The 24,261-nt window shown below is 38.9% G+C and overlaps 1 protein-coding gene across 1 annotated transcript; it reads left to right on the plus strand.

Annotated features, from left to right (window-relative positions):
- Positions 1 to 5,670: 5,670 nt before the first annotated feature.
- On the plus strand, positions 5,671 to 17,774 carry LOC119649143 (eukaryotic translation initiation factor 4 gamma 2; the record flags this gene model as incomplete). Its single annotated transcript, XM_038051154.1, has 7 exons — positions 5,671 to 6,780; positions 13,257 to 13,799; positions 13,911 to 14,125; positions 14,193 to 14,327; positions 14,396 to 15,755; positions 15,851 to 16,037; positions 16,113 to 17,774. Coding segments are annotated over 7 exons (3,726 nt in total), but the record flags the coding sequence as incomplete, so codon positions are not given.
- Between the last annotated feature and the right edge of the window lie 6,487 nt (positions 17,775 to 24,261).

Consider the following 24,261-nt stretch of genomic DNA (forward strand, 5'->3'; position numbering starts at 1 on the left):
TATGTTCTAGTTGGTAATTTAAAAAACAGCAAACATTCTTGAACGTGACACTGCTCAATTGAAAGTGTTTTTCATAGGTAAAATTCGCGCGTCAGACTGAAATATGATTAATGACTTTGGTAAAAAGCCAACTTAGTTATGCGGTGCAGTTTAAATGAAAGGCAAGTTCAGCAGGTGTGCATAAATGTTGTCATGTTCTTTTCAATTTTGTGTGTTCACGCGTTTCAAATTGTTTATGCTCAGATTGCGCTGTCGATTTATCAAACAAATTTCGTCACTGAGAAGTTCTAAACAATTTCAATATGAAATTGTTTAGGAAGTTTTGTTGGAATTTCCAGAGCAAAGTTCCCGTGGGCAGTTATACACACAGGTGATGTTTTATATTAACACCAAGCGTTGTCACCTAGCAATACGCTTGTTGACAATGGTTCAGCCTGAGACTTGTCCGTAAAATAAAATACCCATTTTTTCGCAAAGAAAAGCACGTTTATCGGTAATGAGTTATACACTGATGGTAAAGCTGGCATTTCAGCGACTTTTAGGCCTAATCATCGCTGCTATCGATGCTGGTTCGCAGGCACTGTGACATACTTTTTATATCCATATCATAGAATTCTTGTGCACTCGAGCTAGGCTTTCAATGCGGCCTCGATCTGGAAATTTGTTCCATCCAGGTGTGATTTCAAGCCAGCAAATAAATTATAACTAATGGGTACTAAGTGTTCCCATCAGAATTAATCCAAGAGATCGAATGAATACGGACTGTGTAGGGACGTGCGTTCTTGAGATAAAAAACAATCCTTTCGTCAAAACTCTCTCTTTGTTCTGTGAATGCACTGTAACATTTTTCAGTCGATTAATAACGCTTTTCAGACATAAATTCTCACAGAATACACCTTTTCTCTCTCGAAACAAAATAAGCATCACTTTTTCAATAGACCATGTTTGTTTGAATTTTTCTGTAGTGTGAAGTGTCGTGTAGTATATCCAGTTCTGATCGCCAGGGATAATTGAATCTAAAAATTCCTTCGCGCCTCCCTAGAACTAGAAACATAGCCGTTTCAACGTCATTCTATGACTTCCGGTGCCAAAATCTTGGTAATCGCTATCTTAACTAACATCTTCCATTAATTCTTTATTCACTTCCGCAATATTTCCACCTAAAACTGAAGAGTACTCTGTTCGTCATGAAAATCTGTGCTTCAATGTTTTTGGCGTCTGTAGATTAGCCCTTAAAAACATCGCTGCATGTAATCTGGCGTGAGAAGCAAACATAATCTCCATTTCGGATTGACTAGCCAAACAAAGTCGCAGCAAGCCCTGATTGGTGTGGTGGAATACAGAAAGGTGGTCAATATAAATTTAACGAGGTTGATGTGCAGCCTTTTGATCTCGTATACGCGGGTTCGAATCTCAATTCGTCATGGATGTTTCTATTCGTGCCTTTGTGCTGTTCTGCCGCTATAGGCTTATCACTTGATATTAAGTGTGATAGTAATGAAACTGAAACACAATCTCATTTAGATACGAAAGAGACGATCTACAGAGGAGTGAATAGGGGGCATACAACACGTCCTCGCTTTTTTGGCCATCGGGGATGTTGCATGCTGCCATTTTGATGTCTATAGCTTGGTTCCTGGATATTTCCCATAAAACCAAGACATCACTAGTGATCACTGTGTTGAAGATGTTAGTAGGGACTATGCGGTTTTCAGTCGAAGTCGTTCTACGTTCACCAGTTATATCGTTTTTTGGGTGTTGAGGGCCTACCAGAAAGGTGTTTTACTCTCCACTGATGAGAGGCCATCTTCAACTGTTGGTGCCACTCCTTTATCTAGGTCGTTCTCATTGCTTCAATTTAATGTAGAATTCTTAAATAAAATTTTGTGCGGCAAGTTAATCAACTTTTTCTTTCATTTTGTATAAAGTGAAAATCCGACAATACTTACATGTAAGATATATCAACGACGTGGCGGAGATTGAATAGTGCTGTGGTCATGGAAATCAGCATATGCACTTGGTATTCCTGCAAGTTGTTACTGATCTTTGTCGCGACAGCTTTATTTAACAGACATCGTATAAATTCACATTTAATAATCTGAGAAAAAACTGAAGTATTTTTATTTGCAAGAAATATTTGCTGGTTATTTCGAGAATTTTATCAAATTTGGCTTGCTGAACCATGGGTTAGGTGTAGTGTAACTAGAGGTAACTCACATTGCGAGTATAGCACGATCACTAGTCGAAGCATTAGCTTACTGCTCTGCTTTCCTCTTAAGGTCGGGTAGGTTATTTTCCTCTGCTCACACTTGTCAGACTAAACCTATCTTTTTCCTATCTTAGAATTATGATATGTTGTTGATTTATCCGCGTAGAGTCCTTCTTCAGAAAATTGCCTACTAATGTTTCTATGAACTGTGAGGCAGGTTTTCGCTAATCCATCGATATTTCCTTATGCTATCCATTTCCATTATCTCAAATCACCTTTTCCTACTTCATAATCATGTATGTGAAAAGTTACTTGAGAAGTTTAGATCGAAATTCATATGTGAATACATCAATCAAACGTCAAGTTACAATCTGTTTTACTTTGAGTTGATAGCATCTTTTTGCCATCGTTGATATCGCTTATTCCTTTGTGGAACATGAAGAAAATTGTTTCATCCATCTGTATAATGTAACATGTTTTTTTGGATTTAAATCGATAAACAAGTATTTTGTGTTAAATTATCGGATTCAAATCTTAACCGTGGATATTTCCTGGCTTTGTTAAAGTCTCGATAATCCACGTTTACTTTCACGTCTTACTAACTCCTAATTGATGGAACAATTTGCATGAATTAAGAATTTTCATATACCATTAATCTTCATAGACATGGGTTTCTCTTCCTTGAATTAGTGTTTACAGTTTTCGAAATCTCGTTTGTTCCGATTCGTCTTATTAAAGTGATCGTCTCTCATTCTTCTCCTTTTCAAATTTCCTTCCTTTTTCTCCCTGTCCCGTCTCCTCCCCTTTTACCTTCTGATTTATTATACAGTCCTAATTTGCTCTACACTCTTGCCTCGGTCTATTCTATATTCTGTACCCCTTCTTCCTTTTCGTACTATCTTAACGCCCGTTCGAATATTTATCTCGGTAGAGATTTCAAAGGTAAACAGCGTTTCTTTGTTGCATCATGAGTTTGCATAAAATTCAAAGTGTTATTTCGTTAGAAAAAAATGTATGCGGATTAGTTGTCTCGATTGCTTTCACCCAGACGTTCCAGGCTTCTGAAAATTGTCTACGACGAGCCGTTGGAGGATTTTTTTCCGAACATAATTCCGAATAATGAGCTACATTCAGATTGAGGTGAAATCAGACACAAATGAATTAAGAAAATGAAAGTTGTAGCGGGTCAGATCTAGTATTGTTAAAAGAGGGGCGATCCCCGCTTCTGCTGCCTCTAGGGAAGGTGATTAGAAACTTGTTCCAACCCTGAATAACGAAATAAACAGATAAGAATGCATGCCTATTGGAAGTGTTGATAAAAATGCAGTAACCAAGAAACGAAGGTCCATTTTACATATCATTTCACGAAAATAAAGAGCTATGAAGATTGGAAACTTAAAGGTACTAAGAGCGGGTGCCAAAAAGTTAGGGTAAAGGGCCCACAAGTGGATGACAAAATTGCTTAAATTTCAGATACAAAAAAAATGTTGTGGATATTTTATAGAAATCATATTTGTTCATATATATAATATGAGAACACCTTAAACGAACTTTCTGGGAAATGATTGATAACTCATTTTTATAAAACGCAATTCATGTAATTACGTGTGAAACTAAAAATTCATTGCCAAGTCAAAAGATCTGAATAATATCTAACAAAAGACAATACGAAAAGTAAAATTTCTGAGTGCAATGACTTGTGAAAAATTATTTATAACAAAGATGTTTGAGCTTGTATACATGGTCGCTTCTCAATAATGATGGTAGTCATGAGGCTAATGATATTTAACCGTGGCAGCAGCCCGTCGGGTGGAAACCAAATATAAAGAAGGAATCATCGACCGCCATGGTCTCAATGAAGAACTGACTCCAAGAACGTGAGATTTCTGTATACTTGAAGGTCATCTACTTTAGCTCAATACTCTCAGCATCACTACACGTGAATGAGAAAACGAGATAATAGGACGCAATTTCGTGTTGGTTCGATGTATTCTTACGGGCTTGTTTGCGAGATGGTATTATAATTCATAAAAGAACAAATCCTGTCTTTAATCACGTACAGTCCAGCGGTAAAGGTATCGGTCGATACGTGAAAATTCCAGGAATAGCTGACTAACTGGTTAGTTTGAGACAGACCCGACACCATCACGTCATTGACCGCTACATTCCTTAGTCTTGGTCTCAGTCTCTACCAATTCGTGAAATGAAATCATTGGAAATTGCGTGCAGTCATAAATTTTTAAATAGGGGGTCAGTCAGAATAAAAGAATAAAGCATCTTTTGAAAGAGCAAACGGAAATCGACACAAAGAGATTCGACTGATGCATGTGGGAGGTAGCAGTTCAATGTTGAGTGTCGAGTAAATGCTCGCGGCGGCATTGCGATGCGGTGCATGGCCATGTCAAGCTACTTGTTCTTTCTTGATCTAGTGTGAAGTTCACAGCTTATAAGTAGTACATATAAATAGACTGTGTGAAGTAAGAGTGGAAAGAAACTTGGTGTGGTTTCTCGAATTCACTAATCGAAGTGTCATGACGGTGGGGGACATTAAAGCCGCGTGCTGTCTACTGCGTCTTCATCTGATATGACTATTTTTTATGTATATATTTTAAGTGATAAATATCGGGATAATGAACTTTCACACTTGACCTTTACATTGTGTTCTATTCCCAGTGAAAAAGTTGAATCATTTTGTGACAGAGTTATTAAGAGGATGGGGGGATTTTGTGATCGGTTCAAAGTTCAACGTTTACAACAGATGAAGCTAAATAACATCTCAAGACATAGGAGTTTAAGTCAATTATCTCAATTTGCGGACAGTAATGAATTTTCTTGTCTTTTGACAGAAGAATAAGTAAGATTAAAAGTCACACCAACTAAACCAACTAAGTCGTACTAAATCGCGTAAATAATAAAAAATATGAAACTTGTCTACAAACGTTAAACAAAGAAAGTTGTGTAAACTTTTTCCATTGAAAATACTAATCTGTAAATTTTTCCGTTTTGTTGCAGGAAACTTAAGGCCGATCAAATCAAGTTAAATATACAGTGTACTCCCAAATAATATAAATTAAGGAATCTGGGACCGCTGTGAAACTTTTCTTAGTTCGTAACGGAAAAGTAAACACTTTTTTTAGTTTAGCCAAATAATTATTAGAGAAAATTTTGTAAAGAAGTTGTTTACGTACGTACCGTACAACACACATACAAGAGAGAAGACGAGAACAAGAGAAGTGAGTAAATTTTGCATAGCATTCTTCAATAGATTTCCAGTAGATGAATACCATTAATTCTTTGGTTGACCCCGTTTGTATTTTGGCGGGAAACTCTTGATTGCTTTTTAAGATTGAAATCATATTCAAACTATAGAGAATGTTTCTTCTCGCACAGACTAACAACAAAGTGACTCAACGTGTACGGTATTTAAAGATACACGGGAAGTAAGAAATACATTGCCATAAACCAATAAAGTGCTCGTAGGAGAAGGAATTTTGAGAGGAAACTCGGTAGATACGAAATTATTCACCATTCCAGCGAAAAGAATAACGGCACAGCAGCAGGAGAAACTTGGTGAAGATAGTGAAAAAATAATCGAAGCTGCTGATTATTCCTCCGTATTAAAATTGACGAATAGCTTGAAAAAGACTGCAACTACGGCTAATCAAAGAGGATCGCAAGTTACGACGGATTCAGCTGCAACGACGACTACTGCTGCGGATAAACAGTACCAACAACAACAACAGCATCAACAATTCTCATCGGGGGCGTTGAGTGCTCGTACAACGACACCTCCGCCATCCAGCTATCACCACTACAACCCCCACCACAACAACAAGAGTAATAATTTTTCTAACAATTTTAATAGAAACTTTGCCAAAATTCGTCAATACGATACCGACGTAAGTCCTCGACCACGGCGACCGTTTCCTAACGACTCGTCGTCGCGTTACTATACCAAAGGTGACGTAATTGGTCAAGGAAGAAATATAGTTGAGAACAGTCGCAATACTAACCTAACCTCACGTAGTGAGGGTGGGGTAGGCGGCGGATTAGGTCGCTCATCCCAACAACATAGGCCGTATCAAGACCAGCAACAAGGTCCGCCATCATTCCGAAACTATCGTGGTGCTAGTTCACCCGATAACAGCATATCGCCACCGATCTCTTCGCCGCCAATAACTAGATCGCCACCGCCCCAAAGTCGCCAATATATTGGCGGTGGAGCCGGTAGTGCGCGAAACTACGAAAACGGCAAACTTAACGGTTACGGTGAATCGAATCATACGGACGACGGTGACGAACAATATTCGGGTTCCGCGCTTGCTCGTAACGATAGCGAACGAAGTGGACGTAGTGGTGACGTAGGCGGTGCAGGAATAGCAAGTAATTGCTTAGAGCGTGGTCCTTCCGACCCACTCAAGACGGAAGCCCCCAAGCAACCGGGGCCAGAGTCTCGTGTACCGGGGAGGGATAATAACGTCCCCCCCGCATCTAGACGCTGGGTCCCTCCATCATTGCGACCACAACATGGACTCACACAGGAGGCCAAAAACGACGCAATCTTCCGTAAAGTAAGTTGTTTTTTTCATAATGCTTTTATAAGTTATTTCTATTTTACCTTTTATTACAATGGAAGACCAACAGAAAATTTGGAGATTGCGCTTAAAGTTGATTTTCTATTCTTTCAAATGCGAAGATCATTTATAATGACGAGCACTTTACAATTCATTCATGTGTTTAGTGCCGTGAATTTTCTACAGATAATCTTGTTGAGTGTCGGATTCAATATAAGTGTTAATATTGTGAAGTTTTTCGTCAGAAGGCTTCACCAATTTCTGTTAGCTCCCCTTCTATCTTCAAACTTTACACTTTCATTTTGCTGCTTTTGTGTTAAGTTTTGAATGCAATCATCAAGATGCTTACCAACATTGAGTGCTTGAGACATTAATTCCATTTTCGTGTCATGTAGGGCAATCATTAAAGGTTTAAATCATGTACGCGAAGTCAGAATTTCCCTCGTCCTTCCACAAAATATATGTATCTTAAGTGAGTGTCTTGGATGACGGTTGAAATAATTTCAGTCCCAGTGAAGGGAGGTAATAGAGGAGGTGAGGTATAGAGGCTTACTCGATTTCTGTTTTCTTTTGTATGGACTTTTAAAGGATGATTTCAAATGCAATATGAGGAAATTGTAGGAAATATTCAGGGTTTCTTATAAACAAATGGCAGTTCGGGTCTTGGTTATTGTAGCAATTTAATTATTAGGAATTCGGACTTAGCATTCATTTTCTTCAATTCGTCGCAGGAAATTGCTTCGGTAAGGACCCAGTCTTTCATTGGGATAATGGAGATGCACTTCATGCCCGAGAATTTTTTATCAATGTGTTTCTATTAAACCTAGTGCATTGCCTCGAATTTATTGTAGATTGTTTTCCACATCGATTTGATATTCAACTAAACTCGGCAGATTATATCGGAGTAGGAGGTGCATTCTTGAAGGTCTTTAAGCTTTATTCGGTAGTTGATGTAAGCATGTCTACAAATTTATTTATTTCCGCCCATCTTGGAGCAAAAGTTAGCTAAAGCTCTTGATTTATCGCGTTTCAATTCATTTTTGACAAATCCGTAGTTCACCGGCTGTTCGTGTTAACCATTTTTTTCTTACATCCTTATTTGATTTTCAAACCTTATCGACACTTGGTATCTCTCAATCAATGTTGGCACTATTTGGATCCTCGAGTCATTCTAGTTTTCGGAATTTAATCAAAGGTGATTCTGGTGGGGTTTCAAGCAACTGTTATATAATTTATTGCTCTCTCATGTTTCTTGATTGCTCCGTATACTTTTCAGATCATTTTTAATAATATAATTTACCAAATCGATCTACTTTTTTGACGCTTGGATCAACGTTTATTTATTTTCGATTCGTTGATCCTGACTCCCTATTTTATTTGCTCTTGAGTCTGTTTTTCGCGCAAGGTATTATTGCATATTGAATAGAGCATGAGCAGCATACCTCCTGGTATCCACAAAGTTTGCCCTGATGATGACGTAATTGAACACCGAGGTAAAGATAATTATTGGAAAGCTTTTTGCCAATTTGTTTTGGATGTCGACTTGGGTCTTCATCATTTTGTGGCTTCTATCAACCGGACTCATTCTATTTCCAGTGCGATCGACATTTTCAAGTAATTTGAAATAATTAAGACTTGTCTTTTCAAGTAATGTTTATTAACTGTGTAAATACCGATATATCGGGAACCACATTTCTGTAGCACTGATGAACTGAACAAGTGGTTCCCGAAATATCAGTATTTGCCAGGTGTATAAATATTATTAGCCAAAAGAAAAGACAAGTCTTAATTATTTCAAATAATTCAATCGCTAACACTGCGAGCTTACACTTAGTATTCCAAGTTATTATTGCCGGCATCTTTCGCCGAAAATAATTGATTGCCAAATCTAAAGCCACCTTGACACTCTGATCATATAATATACTTTCGCCAGTTGGTCGGTCATACATTTTTTATATCCAAAATTTCTAATCCCATACTCTAGATGGGAGAACATGCCACACATTTGGCTCTAGGCTATGTTATAGAGTCTCTCTAAAAACATGTTACAGATTGGTCAAAGTTAAAATAAGTCCTCAGCCATTCGTTCTAACAAAGTTGCGTCTAGGAGCTTTGTACGGCCTCAAGTATGTGGGTATTTGCAATGTTAGTCCTTTTCCAGAATCATTGCTCTACTAAAACAGGTTTTCATTATCCGTTATTGAAAGTAGCAACAAATTAGTTGGCAATATCCTTGGAAATTGTTTAAATTCATATTACAGTTTATTACTGATAAAAATTCCTGCGTTGATTGATCAGATCGTGATCTGCTTGGTTTTTAGATAGATTACAGTGGCGTAATTATCCCACCACTCCACCATCATAGGAATGAAAAATGTGACAATGCAATCGATCCTCCGCTATGGGTTTCTAGTCCAGGGAAGCAGATAAGGGCCAAAAAGAGGAATTACGTAGCAACAATCTTCAATTACAGAATTTCATCAATTTCTAATCAAATCTCGACTTGTTGGCATTCAGCGGAAACGTTTTTAGCTCTTCAGAATCAACTCCTTTTAAACAATGAGAATCGATGAACTGCCGTATTTATCATTAACAACCTGACTAATTATTCATTGGACGGGAATACGTAAAAAATTTGTATTGGAAAGAAAGAATGAAAATATTGAGCGCTTGGGGGCATTTGACTAGCGACAGATGAGAATGGAAATGATACTAGTCATGAAACATTAGTCAATGATGTGTTTTGCAGTAATGGAGGCAAAAAAGCTGCAAAACAGCGATTTTTCACCTGTAAACATGTGATTGCTAAATTAGTAGCTCTAATTTCACGAAAAGGCTTAAGTACATGTATCGCTTCCATACTGAGTTCTTTATCCAAAAGTTTGAAGTTTATGAAACAGAATCAGTAGATGGTGGAGCTGCTGGCAGGAAAGTTGAATTGTATTGAAGTTGAGGCGGCTATTCACCGATTTATAAACACAGGGCATAATTTTGTTTGCCCCAAACTTGGCACAGTTGCCAGCTTCGAGGAATCTGCTCAAGCCTAGAAGTAATTGCATGCGGGTTTTAACTTCTTGTATGCATGGTGCCCATTACTTCAGAAATGGGAGCCTTCACGACATCTATGATACATTCTAGGTGAGTGACTAGACCGCGGCCACAAATTTGATGAAGTCAAATCTGAGTCCTCCTCACGTTCTGAATGGGCGCTAAGTTCGCTGTTTAGGACCTCGAGGACCAAAGGAATCACTTCGGGGCTTTCAATCTTCGGAATCTTTCTGATAATTTCATACTTTTCTGAATCATTCTGGCCATTTTCTGACGTGACTTGCACTCTTTGGTCCTCTATCTCTGATTATGTTTGTGCAAATCGAAGTTTGCTTACACCATACTGACAGATGGCAATTTGAAAGCGGGATAGGTTAAATGTAACTTGTATGGACAAACATATTGGCAGAATATACTCTATGAATAAACTCTAGAATTTACCTAAACGGTTCCTAGGTATACGCATAGGTGTTCTAATCCTTTAGATCATCATTTATTTGTAGCCTTGAAACAATTTTGGACTTCTAACGACTAGCTGTGCTCAAAAATGCACGGAGGTTTAAGGTCTTTGCAACTGGCACGGCAGGTACACGATGTCACGACTTCCCATTTGAATTGATTTTCATTCAATTCAATGAGAAAGAGTTGGCAGACATTCATATCTTGGAAAAATTGGAATTTATCGCTGAAAAAATCGTTCCCCAACCAATTTATTTTATGAAATTCGTAAACACCATTTTTCTCTCTTCAGCTGATCTTGCACATGTCGATCACATCTATACCCCACGTTACCGGTTCGCTAAAACTTGCGCCAACCCTCCTTTTGAACACCACTATCATTTTTTTGATATGAAAAATCTTAAAATATACATAATCTGGTCTATTCGCACCTATTTCTCTGACATGGTGGGGTGAGATTTTTTCTTTCTAGCCGATGAGAGTCCTCTGAGTGCTCATCTGTCGTGGCGTTTGTACTGCTCATCGAAGTATTCAGCGAGGAGGTGGGACAACAAAACCGATGCTCCCGGGGTTCAACTGCGCTGCGTGCGTCAGTTTTTCGTTTGAAAGGATCATTGACTACTTCCATGGGGTATGCCATCGAATCCAAATTGCAATTGCTGAGTAAAGAGGCTTTTGTAGAATCATCTCTGTTCTGCACCCAAGTAGAAATGATAGATGCATAATCACCCGCACAGTCCTTTTATCAGTTCGTTTGCCCATTCGATAATACTGAATCATTTGATGTACGTAATATGCTCGATGTACAAACGGATTCATTTCAGAACTAATGACTGCAACGTATTCATGCATTTTTGTTCCTTTTGCGCACTTTGTCATCGACGTCGATGCTAACGAAATTAGAAGCCAGATTGATTATCCTGTCAAATTGCTTTACCGTCAAAGCTGAAGCATTGTCTGCTTGAGCCATCGCTCTGACACATGGGAGAGGTTACTTGACAAGAACTGCTACAACTGCCTAGCTTTATCTATTTCTCAACATTTTGAATAACTGGAAAATAATTACCGAAAACAGCTTGTACCCTACCACGTGCTTCGGAACTCCTTTCGCCAATCCAAACACGATTGTTGAGTCGCTGCCATTCGTTTTCATCAACAATTGGTTTATTGATATTAAACTTTGGTAGACTAGGAAATCTCACGATATTTTTGTTCCTTAATTCGGTCCATGATTGGTCGAATGCATGTCGCTCTTCTCACCATTGTTGTTGACAACACGTAAGCGTTGACACAGCAAATAATCGATTGGTTGCCATGTTTTTTAAAATGTACAGATTCACACACCCACTATGTGTACTCTGAGATACGCCCCCTAGTGGCTTTCATATCCAGAATTAAAGTTTGAGCTCCCTGGGCGCCAATGTTCTTTTGGACATGTAAAATGAAAATGGAGAATCGCTACTTGCCATAGACAGCTGAATATTCCTAACATAGAAACAAATCAGAAGCTGGAAAGAGTCAATGTTGAAATGAAATAAAAGTAAGTAAGTAAAAGTTGTATGTGAGATGAGGTTTCAAATGTTCACCGCATCTCCCCATAGTAGTAAGGATGCAAGAAATCCAGTTTCCATTGACTTTGCCGAATCTTTCATGCGAAATGCTTAATGGTAGCATCCACTGTATGGTGTGTACCGCTTTCCTGCTGAAATCACATCTCATCCATGTCTATATCGCTCAATTTGGGCCAAAAAAATGGTTATCATTGACCCGCGAGAGGTGCGGGTGAAGGGGCCACCAACGTCGTTTTCGAAAAAGCGCAGAATAATAGCCACTCAAAATCCGCAGCGAACAATAACTTTGTGGATACATTACTACCCGGTAAACATAATTTAGTTTGGCATTGCTAGTTTTGCTTGTTTACATAGGCATTCATCCAAAATTGCGCCTTCGTTAAAGATTTCTCGATCAAAATTGGGGTCTCCTTCAATCATTCCGATGTCCAGTCACCAAACAAACGACGTTGTCTATGCTGCTCATTAAGTTTCAGCGTACCAGTAGAATCTTGTTCACGCTCAAATCCCGACGCAACATTCGTCAAGTTTTGAGTGCTCTCTCTTTCATAGACGGGACTATGTTCTCGGCCTACTTTTTTCCTAAATAACACATTAATTTTGATAATGTAGTTTTATCATTTGGACTTGCCCAATTGTCTAACCTGTCATTTCACATCAGTCACTGAGTAATAAATAATAGAGGGGCCCCGCCAACACAATAAATCCGTCACAGTTTATTTCAACATTGACCCGTCCCTACTGGAAACACTATACAATTAATAATAATGATAATCGCCGAGTGTTTGCCTATTGAAGTGTTACCCACTGTTCAGCGCATTGATCACTTTCTAACGTCAGTTATAAGCTGCTGCATTTCCAATATATAGCAGGGAAATGCATTATAGTGATTGTCAAGCAACGGTTTTTCATTTGAAAAACAATTGTGTTGCCAAGTTTGTTAGCTTCCATTTTCTACTCGTGCAGTTTGCCTATCCGTGGGATCGTTTACAGTTTACTGACATCTGTTATCTGTTTCCGTGCTTGTCATGAAATGTTTCTGTTGTTTAGTCATGTTCTATGTTGGACTAAAGACGGCAACTATTATACGATTTTACCGTAGAGTGAAGACACCCTTAATTGGTTTAATTGAAATACAGTAAATGAATGCTTTTGACTTTCCGATTTAGTTGGCTAAATTGCATAAAATCTCAGTTGAGATGCAGCTTTGTCTTTTGTACTCTCATGGTAAAGGCGCTCAAGTTTTCTGCTGTAGCACCACACCATGGAAATTTGTATGCAATTGTACGTGGTGGACGTGAAGCCGATCTCCAAGTATTCAGTTGCGACCATTAGTTTACCTCTTGATGTAAAAAGCTTGACAATTGTAGTTAATGAAATCATTCTTTTTCACAGGTTCGCGGCATTCTTAATAAACTTACACCAGAAAAATTTCAAGAATTAAGTGATGATTTACTTAAAATTGATTTAAATTCAACTGTTATCTTGAATGGTGTTATTTATTTGATATTTGAAAAAGCCTTAGATGAACCGAAATATTCGTCTATGTATGCACAATTGTGCAAGAGACTATCAAACGAAGCACCAAATTTTGATCCACCATCGAATACGTGCACATTTTTGCGTTTACTTTTAAATGTTTGTCGCGATAAATTTTTAAATCGTTCAACAACTAGTGATATTATTAGTCATGATGGTCCGCTTACACCTGAGGAAGAGGAAAAACGTCATGTTGCCAAACAGCGTATGCTTGGCAATGTTAAATTCATTGGTGAACTTAGTAAATTGCATATGCTATCGGAGAACATTTTGCATAAATGCATACAACAGTTATTGGATCGGAAATCAAAAAATGTCACAATACAGGATAAATGCGAAGATATGGAATGTCTCTGTCAGCTTATTAGGACGTGCGGAAAGAACTTGGATACAGAACAGGTAAATATTGCAGTTTGATTTCCTATGACCCTGTGCGAAGCAGCGTTTCGCTGTCGCTAGCACTTCCGATGTGTGGAGACTCTTACTCACTTTTAACTTATCCTTGAACAGGGCAAAAAGTTGATGGAACAGTACTTTGAAAAGATGGAACAACGATCAAATTCACAGAAGTATCCGCCACGAATACGGTTCATGTTGCGGGATGTAATTGAACTTCGTAAGAATAACTGGATACCGCGTAAAGTGGGTACCACTGAGGGTCCAGTACCTATACGACAGATACGTGCAGATGATGAAAACATGATTAGGCCACCGTATATAAACAGGTAAGCTTGTTGCTTGTGTGGACATCGAGAATCGTTTTTTCAACCGTGCTTTACTATTCTTGCCTAGGAATCGTGACATGCGTAATAATGAGCGAGACAGTGACAATTGGATGAACAGATTCCCCTTGAATCTTCAGTCAGGCTACAATGATATGTTCAACAGCTTTAGCGGAGTGTCTAGCCCATCCCACATTATGTCACCGTGAGTTTCAAAATGATCAGCTATCATATTTCGCAATACTTATGTGTCGTTTTGTTTTTCCCATACAGAAACTCTTACAATAACAACAACCGGCACCATAACGAACGAAACAATCAAAACAACAACCGTCATAATTACAACAATCGTTTCAACAAGCACAATAGCCACAATCAGCATAACAATTCGCACAATAACTCATCGTACTCGAATATGATGAATAACAAGGATTTGGCGCCACGCTTTAAACGTAATCTGATTGCAGCTTCACAAGACCCTGTTGAAAACTTGCAGATGCGACCGGCTGCTAATAGCTTACTCTTTAAAGCTAATGTCAATATTAAAACACCTCCTCTACCCATAACAACGCCACCACCAAGTATTCAATCTTCTAATAATTATAACTCATTAAACGCGAATAGCATTAACAATTCGACGCCATCAGCGAATTCGATTCAACAACAATCGCGTCCAACGTCTGCCCCGGCTTCCGATACATCGCAGACCTCTATCAATTCAAACGCTAGCTTGTCGCAAAATTCAATGAAAAATTCGTCATCGCAATCCATTGGCAGTGGACAGGCGCCACTAAATAACACGGCGAGCAAGGACGCGTCACTTCTGAAACAAGGTTCAACGGAAAAGGTTGAGAAGAAGCAATCGAAGAAAGACAAAGGTCCCAGCAAAGATGAGATTTTGAAGAAAGTTCAGACATTCCTAAAGGAGAATCTTATAGTCGATAACAACGAGAACGATGATAAGAACATGGACGACATTGTAGCCTCATTCTATGAACTGAAAGTGCCTGATAAGTTCATGAAGGAAACTTGCGTTTGCATTTTCAACGAAATCATTGACAAATCGGAGCAGCAATACGACCGTGTTATAGAATTCATCCAACAACTGCGTAGAGAAAATAAGATTCCAGCTAACTCTCTGCTTGAAGCTTTCCGGCAAATTGTGAATCGCATGAGCGAGAAGGAGGCGACTATTCCACGCATCACAACCTTGGTTGCTACACTTCTGTCGCGCGCTGTCAACGCCAAGATCTGCAAGCTCGCTGATATTGCTTCCTACACAAAAGGCGGACAACACTATCCACTCTTCTTGCTTGTTCTCCAGCAGCTACATAAGATAATGGGCAAAAATCAACTGAGCGACTTATTCACGGAGAGTAAGGTCAGTTTGATGACTACACTGCCTGAAGCCGATCGTACCAAAGATCGTATGGCCGAAATATTGGACGACAGGAATCTGAGCTTTTTGTATCCATTGCTTAAGTTGCAAGCTGAGATGTGGAAACAAATACAAACCGATCCAAACCCGCAAACATTCTACAAGTGGATAAAAGGAAATGTGGATTCCAAGTATTACGGCGATGCTGGTTTTATCACGGCCCTGGTGACGGTGATTTTGAAATATGTAGTTCAGGTGAGTCTCGTCTTCCACAGTCAATCCCTATGTTGTCTTTGGAGCGAATTGACCGGTCATAGCTCGATTCTAAATATTACTTTATATTTTTATAGGATTCGACGTTCAACGAAAATGCAGACATCAAACAGAATCCTGATAAATCCCAAATTGAAAAGGAACAAGCTCTTCTCAACAAATATCACAACGTTCTGGCTGCCTTTTTACATGGAGACCACGATCTTCAGTTGATCGCGGTTTATGCTCTTCAAGTTTATTGCCACAATCTCGGATTCCCGAAAGGTGGGTTTCATTTTGATTTGCAATAGAAAGGAACATGATTATAATGTTTGTATTCTTATCCGTTTTACCCAACAGGAATGCTATGCCGTTGGTTCAAAAATCTCTACGAAGGTAACGTAATCGAAGAAGAACCGTTTGTCCGTTGGAAGGAGGAGATTACTGATGAATATCCGGGCAAAGGTGAAGCTCTATTCCAAGTGAACACGTGGCTGACTTGGTTGGAACAAGCCGAGTCGGAGGACGAAGACTAACACAACTTACTTGAACCACCATCGGACGGACGGACGAGCTTCGGAACAGACATAGCAGGAAAACAAAAATAAACGATAACAAGAAATTTTACGCTAGACGACGAACTGGAAGATAGTACGTGATGAATTTAAGCAAGATTAATCGGTGGAAGGGGAAAATGCACATTAATTGCCGCTGAAATGCTATTGTGTGTTACGGAAGGACGGGAGGAAAGGATTACATAACATCTTCAAAAGAATTTATATATATAAATAACTTAGTAACAAAGCAAATGTAAACGAAATCGATTCAATATTCAATAGTCCAGAGAAAGAAACACTAAATCAACAGAGGAGAATTAAGAAGGAAACGCAACAGAGGAAAATCTAGACATCATGCTCCACAGAAGTGGAAATAACTCAAATTTTTGTTCAATATCCAAACACGATAAAACAGCTGAAATTCATTCTTATAATTCTCTGAACTCTTGACTCCCAGAAACAAGAGAACAAAAAATGTTTGCAAACAAAAAAACTATAAAAAGAAAAATGATCAAAAAATATTTTTATTTTTTATGATTTCCGAACTAAAAGAATAATTTTTTGAAAAAGAAAATAGCTCGAGTTTTTCTTCCCGTAATTGATTCAGTCGCCTATTACAGTTTTTTACTACTCCTCAACAATTATTGGTTTTAAAGCTCTAATAAGAAATTGAGTAATTCATTTCTTTCTTATTCCCGTACGAATTTTTCATAAAATCCTTAAATTTACAGAAATTACTTTAAAAATATATTTGGAAATTTACCATGAAGAAAAAAATAAAATTGGAGGATCTTAGACCAGAAAAAAAAAACAAAAGTAAAAGTACCAATTTCGTGATTGTGTTTATCAAAAAAAAAATAAATGAAGAGAGCAAAAAAAAAGTAAATAAAAGTTGTGAGCTGTAACATTCACTTTTATTTCGAGCGTTTAGAATATTTGGGAGATCATCTGAAATATTGTCCACAAAAAGCATTTGTGGGAGAAGTTCGTTGTGTGCTGAGTTCATTTTTGTTTGTGTTCTGATTTCGGTGCTCTTTAGTGAAAATAGTTATGAAACAGATTCCGTTGCATTGTTTTAATTTTGATAATTGACACAGAAAGACTGAGCCGGAAGTATTGTTTTTTGATTTCTTAGTTACAGCGAATTAATTCAATTGTTTAGCGCTTTCATGCATTTACTTTTTCGATGGTAAAGCTAATCCATTGTGAATTGGAAGCACATTTCCAAATTAAATGCTTTTTTGTTCCTAAATACTGACAATTATTAACAGCTTAGCAACAACAACTTCAGTTTGACCAATGCTAAATTAATGTATGCTATCGAAAACGTTATGAAGACTCCATTCAGTTTTTAATTTCAATATCAACAAAATTTTGTTCTGTTCTAGAAACAGTTTAAAAGAAAAAAATGAAAATTTTTGCTTTCGAAAAATGAAATATATGATTTTGGAATTGGCTATATAAACTGCATTTTTATCATTTCAAGGGCTGTTGCGGTGGACTTACCGATGTGTGTTATTCCAGTGTTGTAGAAGCTTTTCTTGATCATAAATTGTCTTTACGTCTCCAAAAAGTTTACGGCGTGGTGTTAAAACCAGCTGATCGTACTGTACGGATGTGGTCTTTTCTTGAGAAAAATGAAGTTCGGACCCTTCTGTACTAATGGACGGAAGATTTTAGTCCAGTACTCCTTAGTAATTTCTTAGAAACAGTAGCCCGTCAAGCTATGTACAATCTCAGTTCAAACTGAAATTTGCTGCCACGAATATACTTGGCGGGCAGAGCCCATGAATGTTGATTCGGGACTTTTTTTTGTCGTTTGTCCATTTCCTTGGGTGGTCGCGTGCTAGTTACACAAAGCAACCAATTTCGACTTTTTGTTTTGTCATAACGTAAGAGGTGACTGGACGTGTTCCTTGCTGCAAACCAAGGTCCGAAAGAGGCGAGTCTGTAATGTTACAATAAAGGTGAAAGGTACTGATGACTTAAAAAACATTAAATACTAAATTCATTGATATAGACTAGACGTCTGGTTGTCCGACCTTTGGTTAACCTGGCTTTCTGTTATTCCTACAGCCAAAAATGAGGCATGTCTAGAGCCTTCTTTCAGCTACCTTATTATTTGTCATTAGTGTCGGAATACATAATGTTGGCGAACGAAGTAAAGTGAGAGAACAAAATGTCATTAGCGTAGTCAAGGCTTTTGAGGAAAAAAAAAATGCTGATTATTAAAGCCTTTCACGTCTTCCCGACAAGACAGCATGGGGAAAGCCACCAACAAGAAGGAATAGTTTTGGCGAAAGTGCAGCCTTGTCAGACCCCGTTGTGAATTTAAAATTGCTCTGAGATTCTGCTTTGGTGTGGCAAGTCGCATTTTGCGCCGTCATATGTCGCTCTGATAATAGCTATTATTTGATGGCGGCCCAATGTTCATCAATATTCTCAGGTGGATTACTCAATTAGCAACATACAAGCGGTCGATGTTTAACCCCACGAGAAGCGATGTAAACGATCGTCACGCTGAAGGCAGATACCCTTCTTCAGAATCTTGACAATCATCTCCTTTTTCCATTCGCTGGGATATATCTCAGACTCCCAGGATTTACGGACGAGTAGAACAAGCAGCTCTGCAGAGATAGCAGCTTCGCTTGGGCGATTTCACTTAGAAGAACAGTCCTTATTCGCACTACTAGCCATTTCAACCATGTGAGGTGATGCTCCACCAGGTGTTATTAGGTTGAGAACCGGAGTGAAATATAGTCTTCACTTTTTAAGTTGCTTTTCGTTGCGGATTAGCAGTCGAAGCAGATTTGCGAACACACACGATATACATTGACAATTGGTTTGGATTGTTATCCTGGAAATATTTATAGTTTCGTTTGATTCTGAATTTCATGGCGCTGATGTTAATTGATTAACATAATTTTAATGCTCCATAGTCTCCGTGTGTCCAGATAGCTGAGTGGTTAGGGCACAAGGCTGTCGTACAGAAGGTGGCGGTTTAAATCTCACTGGTGCCAGTGGAATTTGTATCGTGATTTGACGTAGGATATCTCAGGATCAGGATCAGCTGTAAATGAGTACCTGAGTCAGTGAATGAAGTGTTCTAACACACTTCAAGGCCCTGATCCAATATGAATTGTTGCGCCAGCGATTATTATTATTATAGTTTCCTTGATTGGGACTATATTTCCCACCTCTGACGAGGTCGACATGGTTGGGTGCCAGCCTTTCGATTTCGAATACCGGTCGTCATGGATTCGTACAGTCCCTCTGCTGTAGGCTTACCACTTGCACATCAGGTGGGATGTGTGATGATAATGAAACTGAAACAGTTTCATTGAAACGTGAGACTGTAGATGCACACCACAAAGGAGTGAACAGGAGAAATGCAATACGTCGTCGCCATACGCCATACATACATATACATACGAACCATAAAACCTCTTCCACCATATTTCACCTCCATTATATATCCTCTAGGGGGAGAAGTAGCTTCTTCATATATGGGACTTTAAATATCTTACTTGGATGTCAATTTTTCTCGTTAATTAAGATGTCGGTACCCTATTTGCATGCAGTAAATTCGCGTGAAATGAATAAATTTGAACTGTTACACCTTTGACAGCCGTATTGTGGGCGATACTGTCCTTTAGACGCCGCAAAATTTGATAAACCTAGAATAAACTTAAAGAGGTTTTCCGTTCAAATTAAAAAAGTTGGTTTATTTGAGCAGATATCCGAATGGGACATATTTTGAGGCCTAAATTTCGCATGCGCGCATCGTCCTGACTTTTTCCAGATTTTTGGATTGGGTTTTTTTTACAAAATAAGTCCTCTCACTTTAAGTTTGCACATTTTTACCCTTCACCTACTCATTTTACAATTTACATTAAAACTAATGTTAAAGTGCTGATCGGGACCTTTCATTTGATACTCCACATGGGTACATTAGGTGAAAAGAAATTTTACATCCCCCTTTGCCATGTATGGGAAGTCCCCTTTAAACTCTGCACGACGAGTTGGTCACTCATTGTATGTCTGGGATCTCATAGTTCCCATATGTCCACGAAATATGATCGAATATGGTCGAAAACGTTAGCTTCATAGGCAAGAACCTGTCACTCTGTTCCTGTTGGGAGTCATCATAAGCCGAATCGGCACAACATAGCATTGCATCGTTAGTTTGCCAGGACCACGCGGAACAAACAAAATCAACAGCAAGAACGATTTTAATAAGGTTTCGTTTTACACAGATCCTTTTCATATTGAATTGGCTTCCCACCGGTAAGTCGGTACGTGTTGGAAATAAGATTTTTGGTCGTTTGATGCTCAATTTCGGCTCAGACACCTTTGATTCCTTATAAACTCTTCAATGATGTTGAAATGGCAGCAATCGTTATAAATATGCTGAAACATGATGTCCAACAGATGTTCTATTAAGTTTAAGTTGAAAAAACGTGAAGTTCTATCTAGAATAGGTGCTTTATTAGCGGTAAGCTAGCCTTTTGTAGACCGCGACATATAATATATCGCATTATCACACAGTTGCACAGAATTTCCAGCTAATTTTTGACATTGATTTGGATACCAGCGGATGCGGTGAACGTCGATGCTATCGATTTGCCGAGTGCCGAATATACTGCCCAAATTATAACAGATTTGTTATCAAAATTGGACATCGCCAAATAGCGCGGTTCTTTCCTCAAATCACGCCAATATCTGGTAAGTCCGTCTGGATCATGAAGGCAAACCTTCTTTCAAGGTGCCAGCCAATCTAAGCATAAAGAAGTGAAACGGTAAAGGGTACTCATTGGAACTTGTTTTACCTTGTTCCGTTCATGTATCGACATCTGATGATAATACGTGAAATTTGCTCTAATTTCATAATATTTTGGTTTTACCACCGGTGTTTTAAGCTTTTGTGTATGATAGAGATTCGGTGACTTATTTAGAGTTTTCGAAACTGCCTCTGGTCCGACGTGTAGCATTTAAAGCAGCGTGAAAAATTTTCCGCTTTTCGCGACAACTTTGGGGTTGTGTGCGACCAGAAAGTGTTCGCTCATTGTAAACTATGGGGTCAGGCAAAAATATTGCGGCAATTCCATGGCTCTAGCCCAAATAGTGAGCAATTTCACAGTTGGCAGGCCCCTTTCATAGAGCGTAGAATTTTGACCTTTCTCATATTTATTCCTCACACCTTTTCTTCCTATTGTTTTACAAAAGTCTACTGATGTGTATTATGCACATAATTCCAAAAGCTTCACTCTGAAATCATATAAACAACCGAAAACAACTAAAATGTTGTCGCGAGGTGTTGTAGGTGATACTAAACACATTCGAAAGGAAAGTTCTTCGGCGAATTTTTGAAGCGTTTCACGAACGTGGTTGATGGCGCATTCGGTACTACCATGAGTTTTTATGAACTGTACAATGAGCTAGAAGTCTTGAAATTCGTTAAACTACAACGCCTTCGGTGAGCAGAGCATGTCCAACGAATGATCAACGATTGCTTGCCTAAAAAGGCTATGAACGGTGAGAGAATACAATATATAGAAACGCTGAGCAAATACTGGGATCCTAAGATTGGAGGACCCGACAATGTGACTGAGATAATTGGAGGACAACGATTCAGACGACCAGGGCCCGACGTCGGGCTGTAGTACCACAATGAGGATGAGGTGATATAGTTAACGTATTTAAAAAATGCAATACCTATGCAAGTATTTGCATTTAACTGAAAATTTCTCAAAGTTATAATGAATGTTGGAAAAATACAGTGGTTCAGTACAACCGTTCGCGTCCTCTTTGTTCTTGTTATGGACACTGTCATACGGGACATCTAACGTCCAGCGCTCTATACAATGCTTATGGAGATTATGTTTTCTTAGCGTCTAGTAGCAAAAATGATGTCGAGCAAATTGTCTAAAAATGGAATGATCGCCTCATGCACCACGGTCTCAGATTGAATCTGAATAAAACTGAATTTTTGACGACCAATCCCCATGAAACAGGCACAATGACTGTCAATGTTATGAAACAATGGAGAACTACGTTATGAAATTGCCTCACGCATTAGCGCACCCCCGATGAAGTGGCGTTGCACAACTGGTGTTCTTTGTGATGGACGTTTCAATGAAGTTCTCAAATCTAAAATTTGCCACAATGCCGTACGTCCTGTTCGTATTGGCCGACTATAAAAGACACTGAATGGCGTATTGTGCTAACGGAGACGAAGATGTTACGTTGGACTAGTAGCGTGGCACGTTTTGATCATATCCTAAATGAGAATATCCGCGATCGATATGGGGTTTCACCGATCGTGGAAAAATTGCGAGAGAGACGTTTTCGATGGTATGGTTACGTAATTCGCACTAACAACTATACACTCGCTAAGATTGGTCTGAACATCCCGATCACGATGAACCGACCCCACTCGTGAACGGGACAAAGGCTGAAGAAGACCAAAGATGTTGTTGGACAAACGGTTTCGTCCAGGGCAGAGGCAACTCTTCAGACGCTGCCTCACCTCTGCCCTGGGAGCAGCGTGACCGTGAGTGGCATCGGATGGAAAACGCTCCATTTATATGTTTAGGAAAACACGCCAAGGGTGCGAATTATATCCAGTAGAAACCGGTCCAACAACAAGTGGTTGTGGACTTAGGATCCCTCACTTATCCTAAACTACCAAAGATGTTCCTCATGCTGCTAGACTCCCGTTCAATGAACCATTCAATTTTTTCTCACACAGCACCAATGGAAGGGCGTCGAACGCGTTGATCAATTTGCATATTTTGGAACCGTGGTTTCTGCCGACACAGTGGCACCGAAGTTGATGTCACTCAATGCATTAACAGCGCCACATCCACTTTCTCTGCCCTGTCTAAAATCTGGAGATACAGTTATCTCAACAATAATATCAATTTGAGACTATTCTTTGTTAATGTTCTTTATGTGTTGCTATATGGGAGTACCACATGGAAAGTGTTTTCCGCTGTTGTTGTTATTGATTTTTGTTTGTGATAACACTTCCCAAAAGGAGACTTGATATCACCTGCGAATTACACAAACAGCACTAATGGCAGGCACTTAGCCTACGTTGTTAGAAAAACACTATCGTTCTTGGCTAAAAAAGCCAAACATCATGAAAGCCGAAACACTTGCCAACACCTTAGTGTCCGAGCCTACCCGAACAGGCTAGACACGTGTTGCAGGCTTTACAAATGTTGGTCATTAATGTTAAGGTTATAAATGTTTAGTCATTATTAATTTGGTAATAAATAATTAAAATGTAACATTGTGTCGAAATGCGGACGTAAAAGCTGCACGGTGGTCTAAAGGTAGCTAACACGGTGTGGAACGGGTAATTCTACGCGACTATAAAGATGAGTCGAGCAGAGAAAGGAAAAGAGGAGGGTAGGAAATTCTGTGCCTCGAAACTGTGAAAACACCCCATATTTATTAGTCTGATTCTAGCTTCCTTAAAGAAACATAAAAGGCCATCAATCATGCACGGATCTCTGCTCAAAAAGATTTGTTTAAAGTTAAAAAACTTATTGTATCATCTACACTAAATCGGAACCCGGGCATAATCCTTACACCAAAAAATTATTATTCATTTGTTCAATTCTGTTTCCAAGGTTTAAATCGTGATTTTGTCAGAAAGTCCTTTTCCATTCTCCACAGCAGTATTCCTGAATTGTTTTAAGAACTCCCCCATGGGAGGGGTCGACTATTTTGGTAGGTCTAAACCTCAGAGCCTTGCAAGCCTCAACATGGGCGAGTTCATTCAGTGGGTAGCCTTTTTCCGTCGGGCACAGTAGAATTTTCAGTGATTTAAAAAGGGAATCGGAAGCATTATTTTACCCAATGATGCGACAGCACAGTTTGCTCGAGTAATTTACAGGTATGGAGAGTGTCTGTAATTATAGTAACTTTCTCCGCCATCTCTA

This window comes from Hermetia illucens, chromosome 2, assembly GCF_905115235.1.
Source record: "Hermetia illucens chromosome 2, iHerIll2.2.curated.20191125, whole genome shotgun sequence".
In the NCBI taxonomy this organism is placed as follows: Eukaryota; Metazoa; Arthropoda; class Insecta; order Diptera; family Stratiomyidae; genus Hermetia; species Hermetia illucens.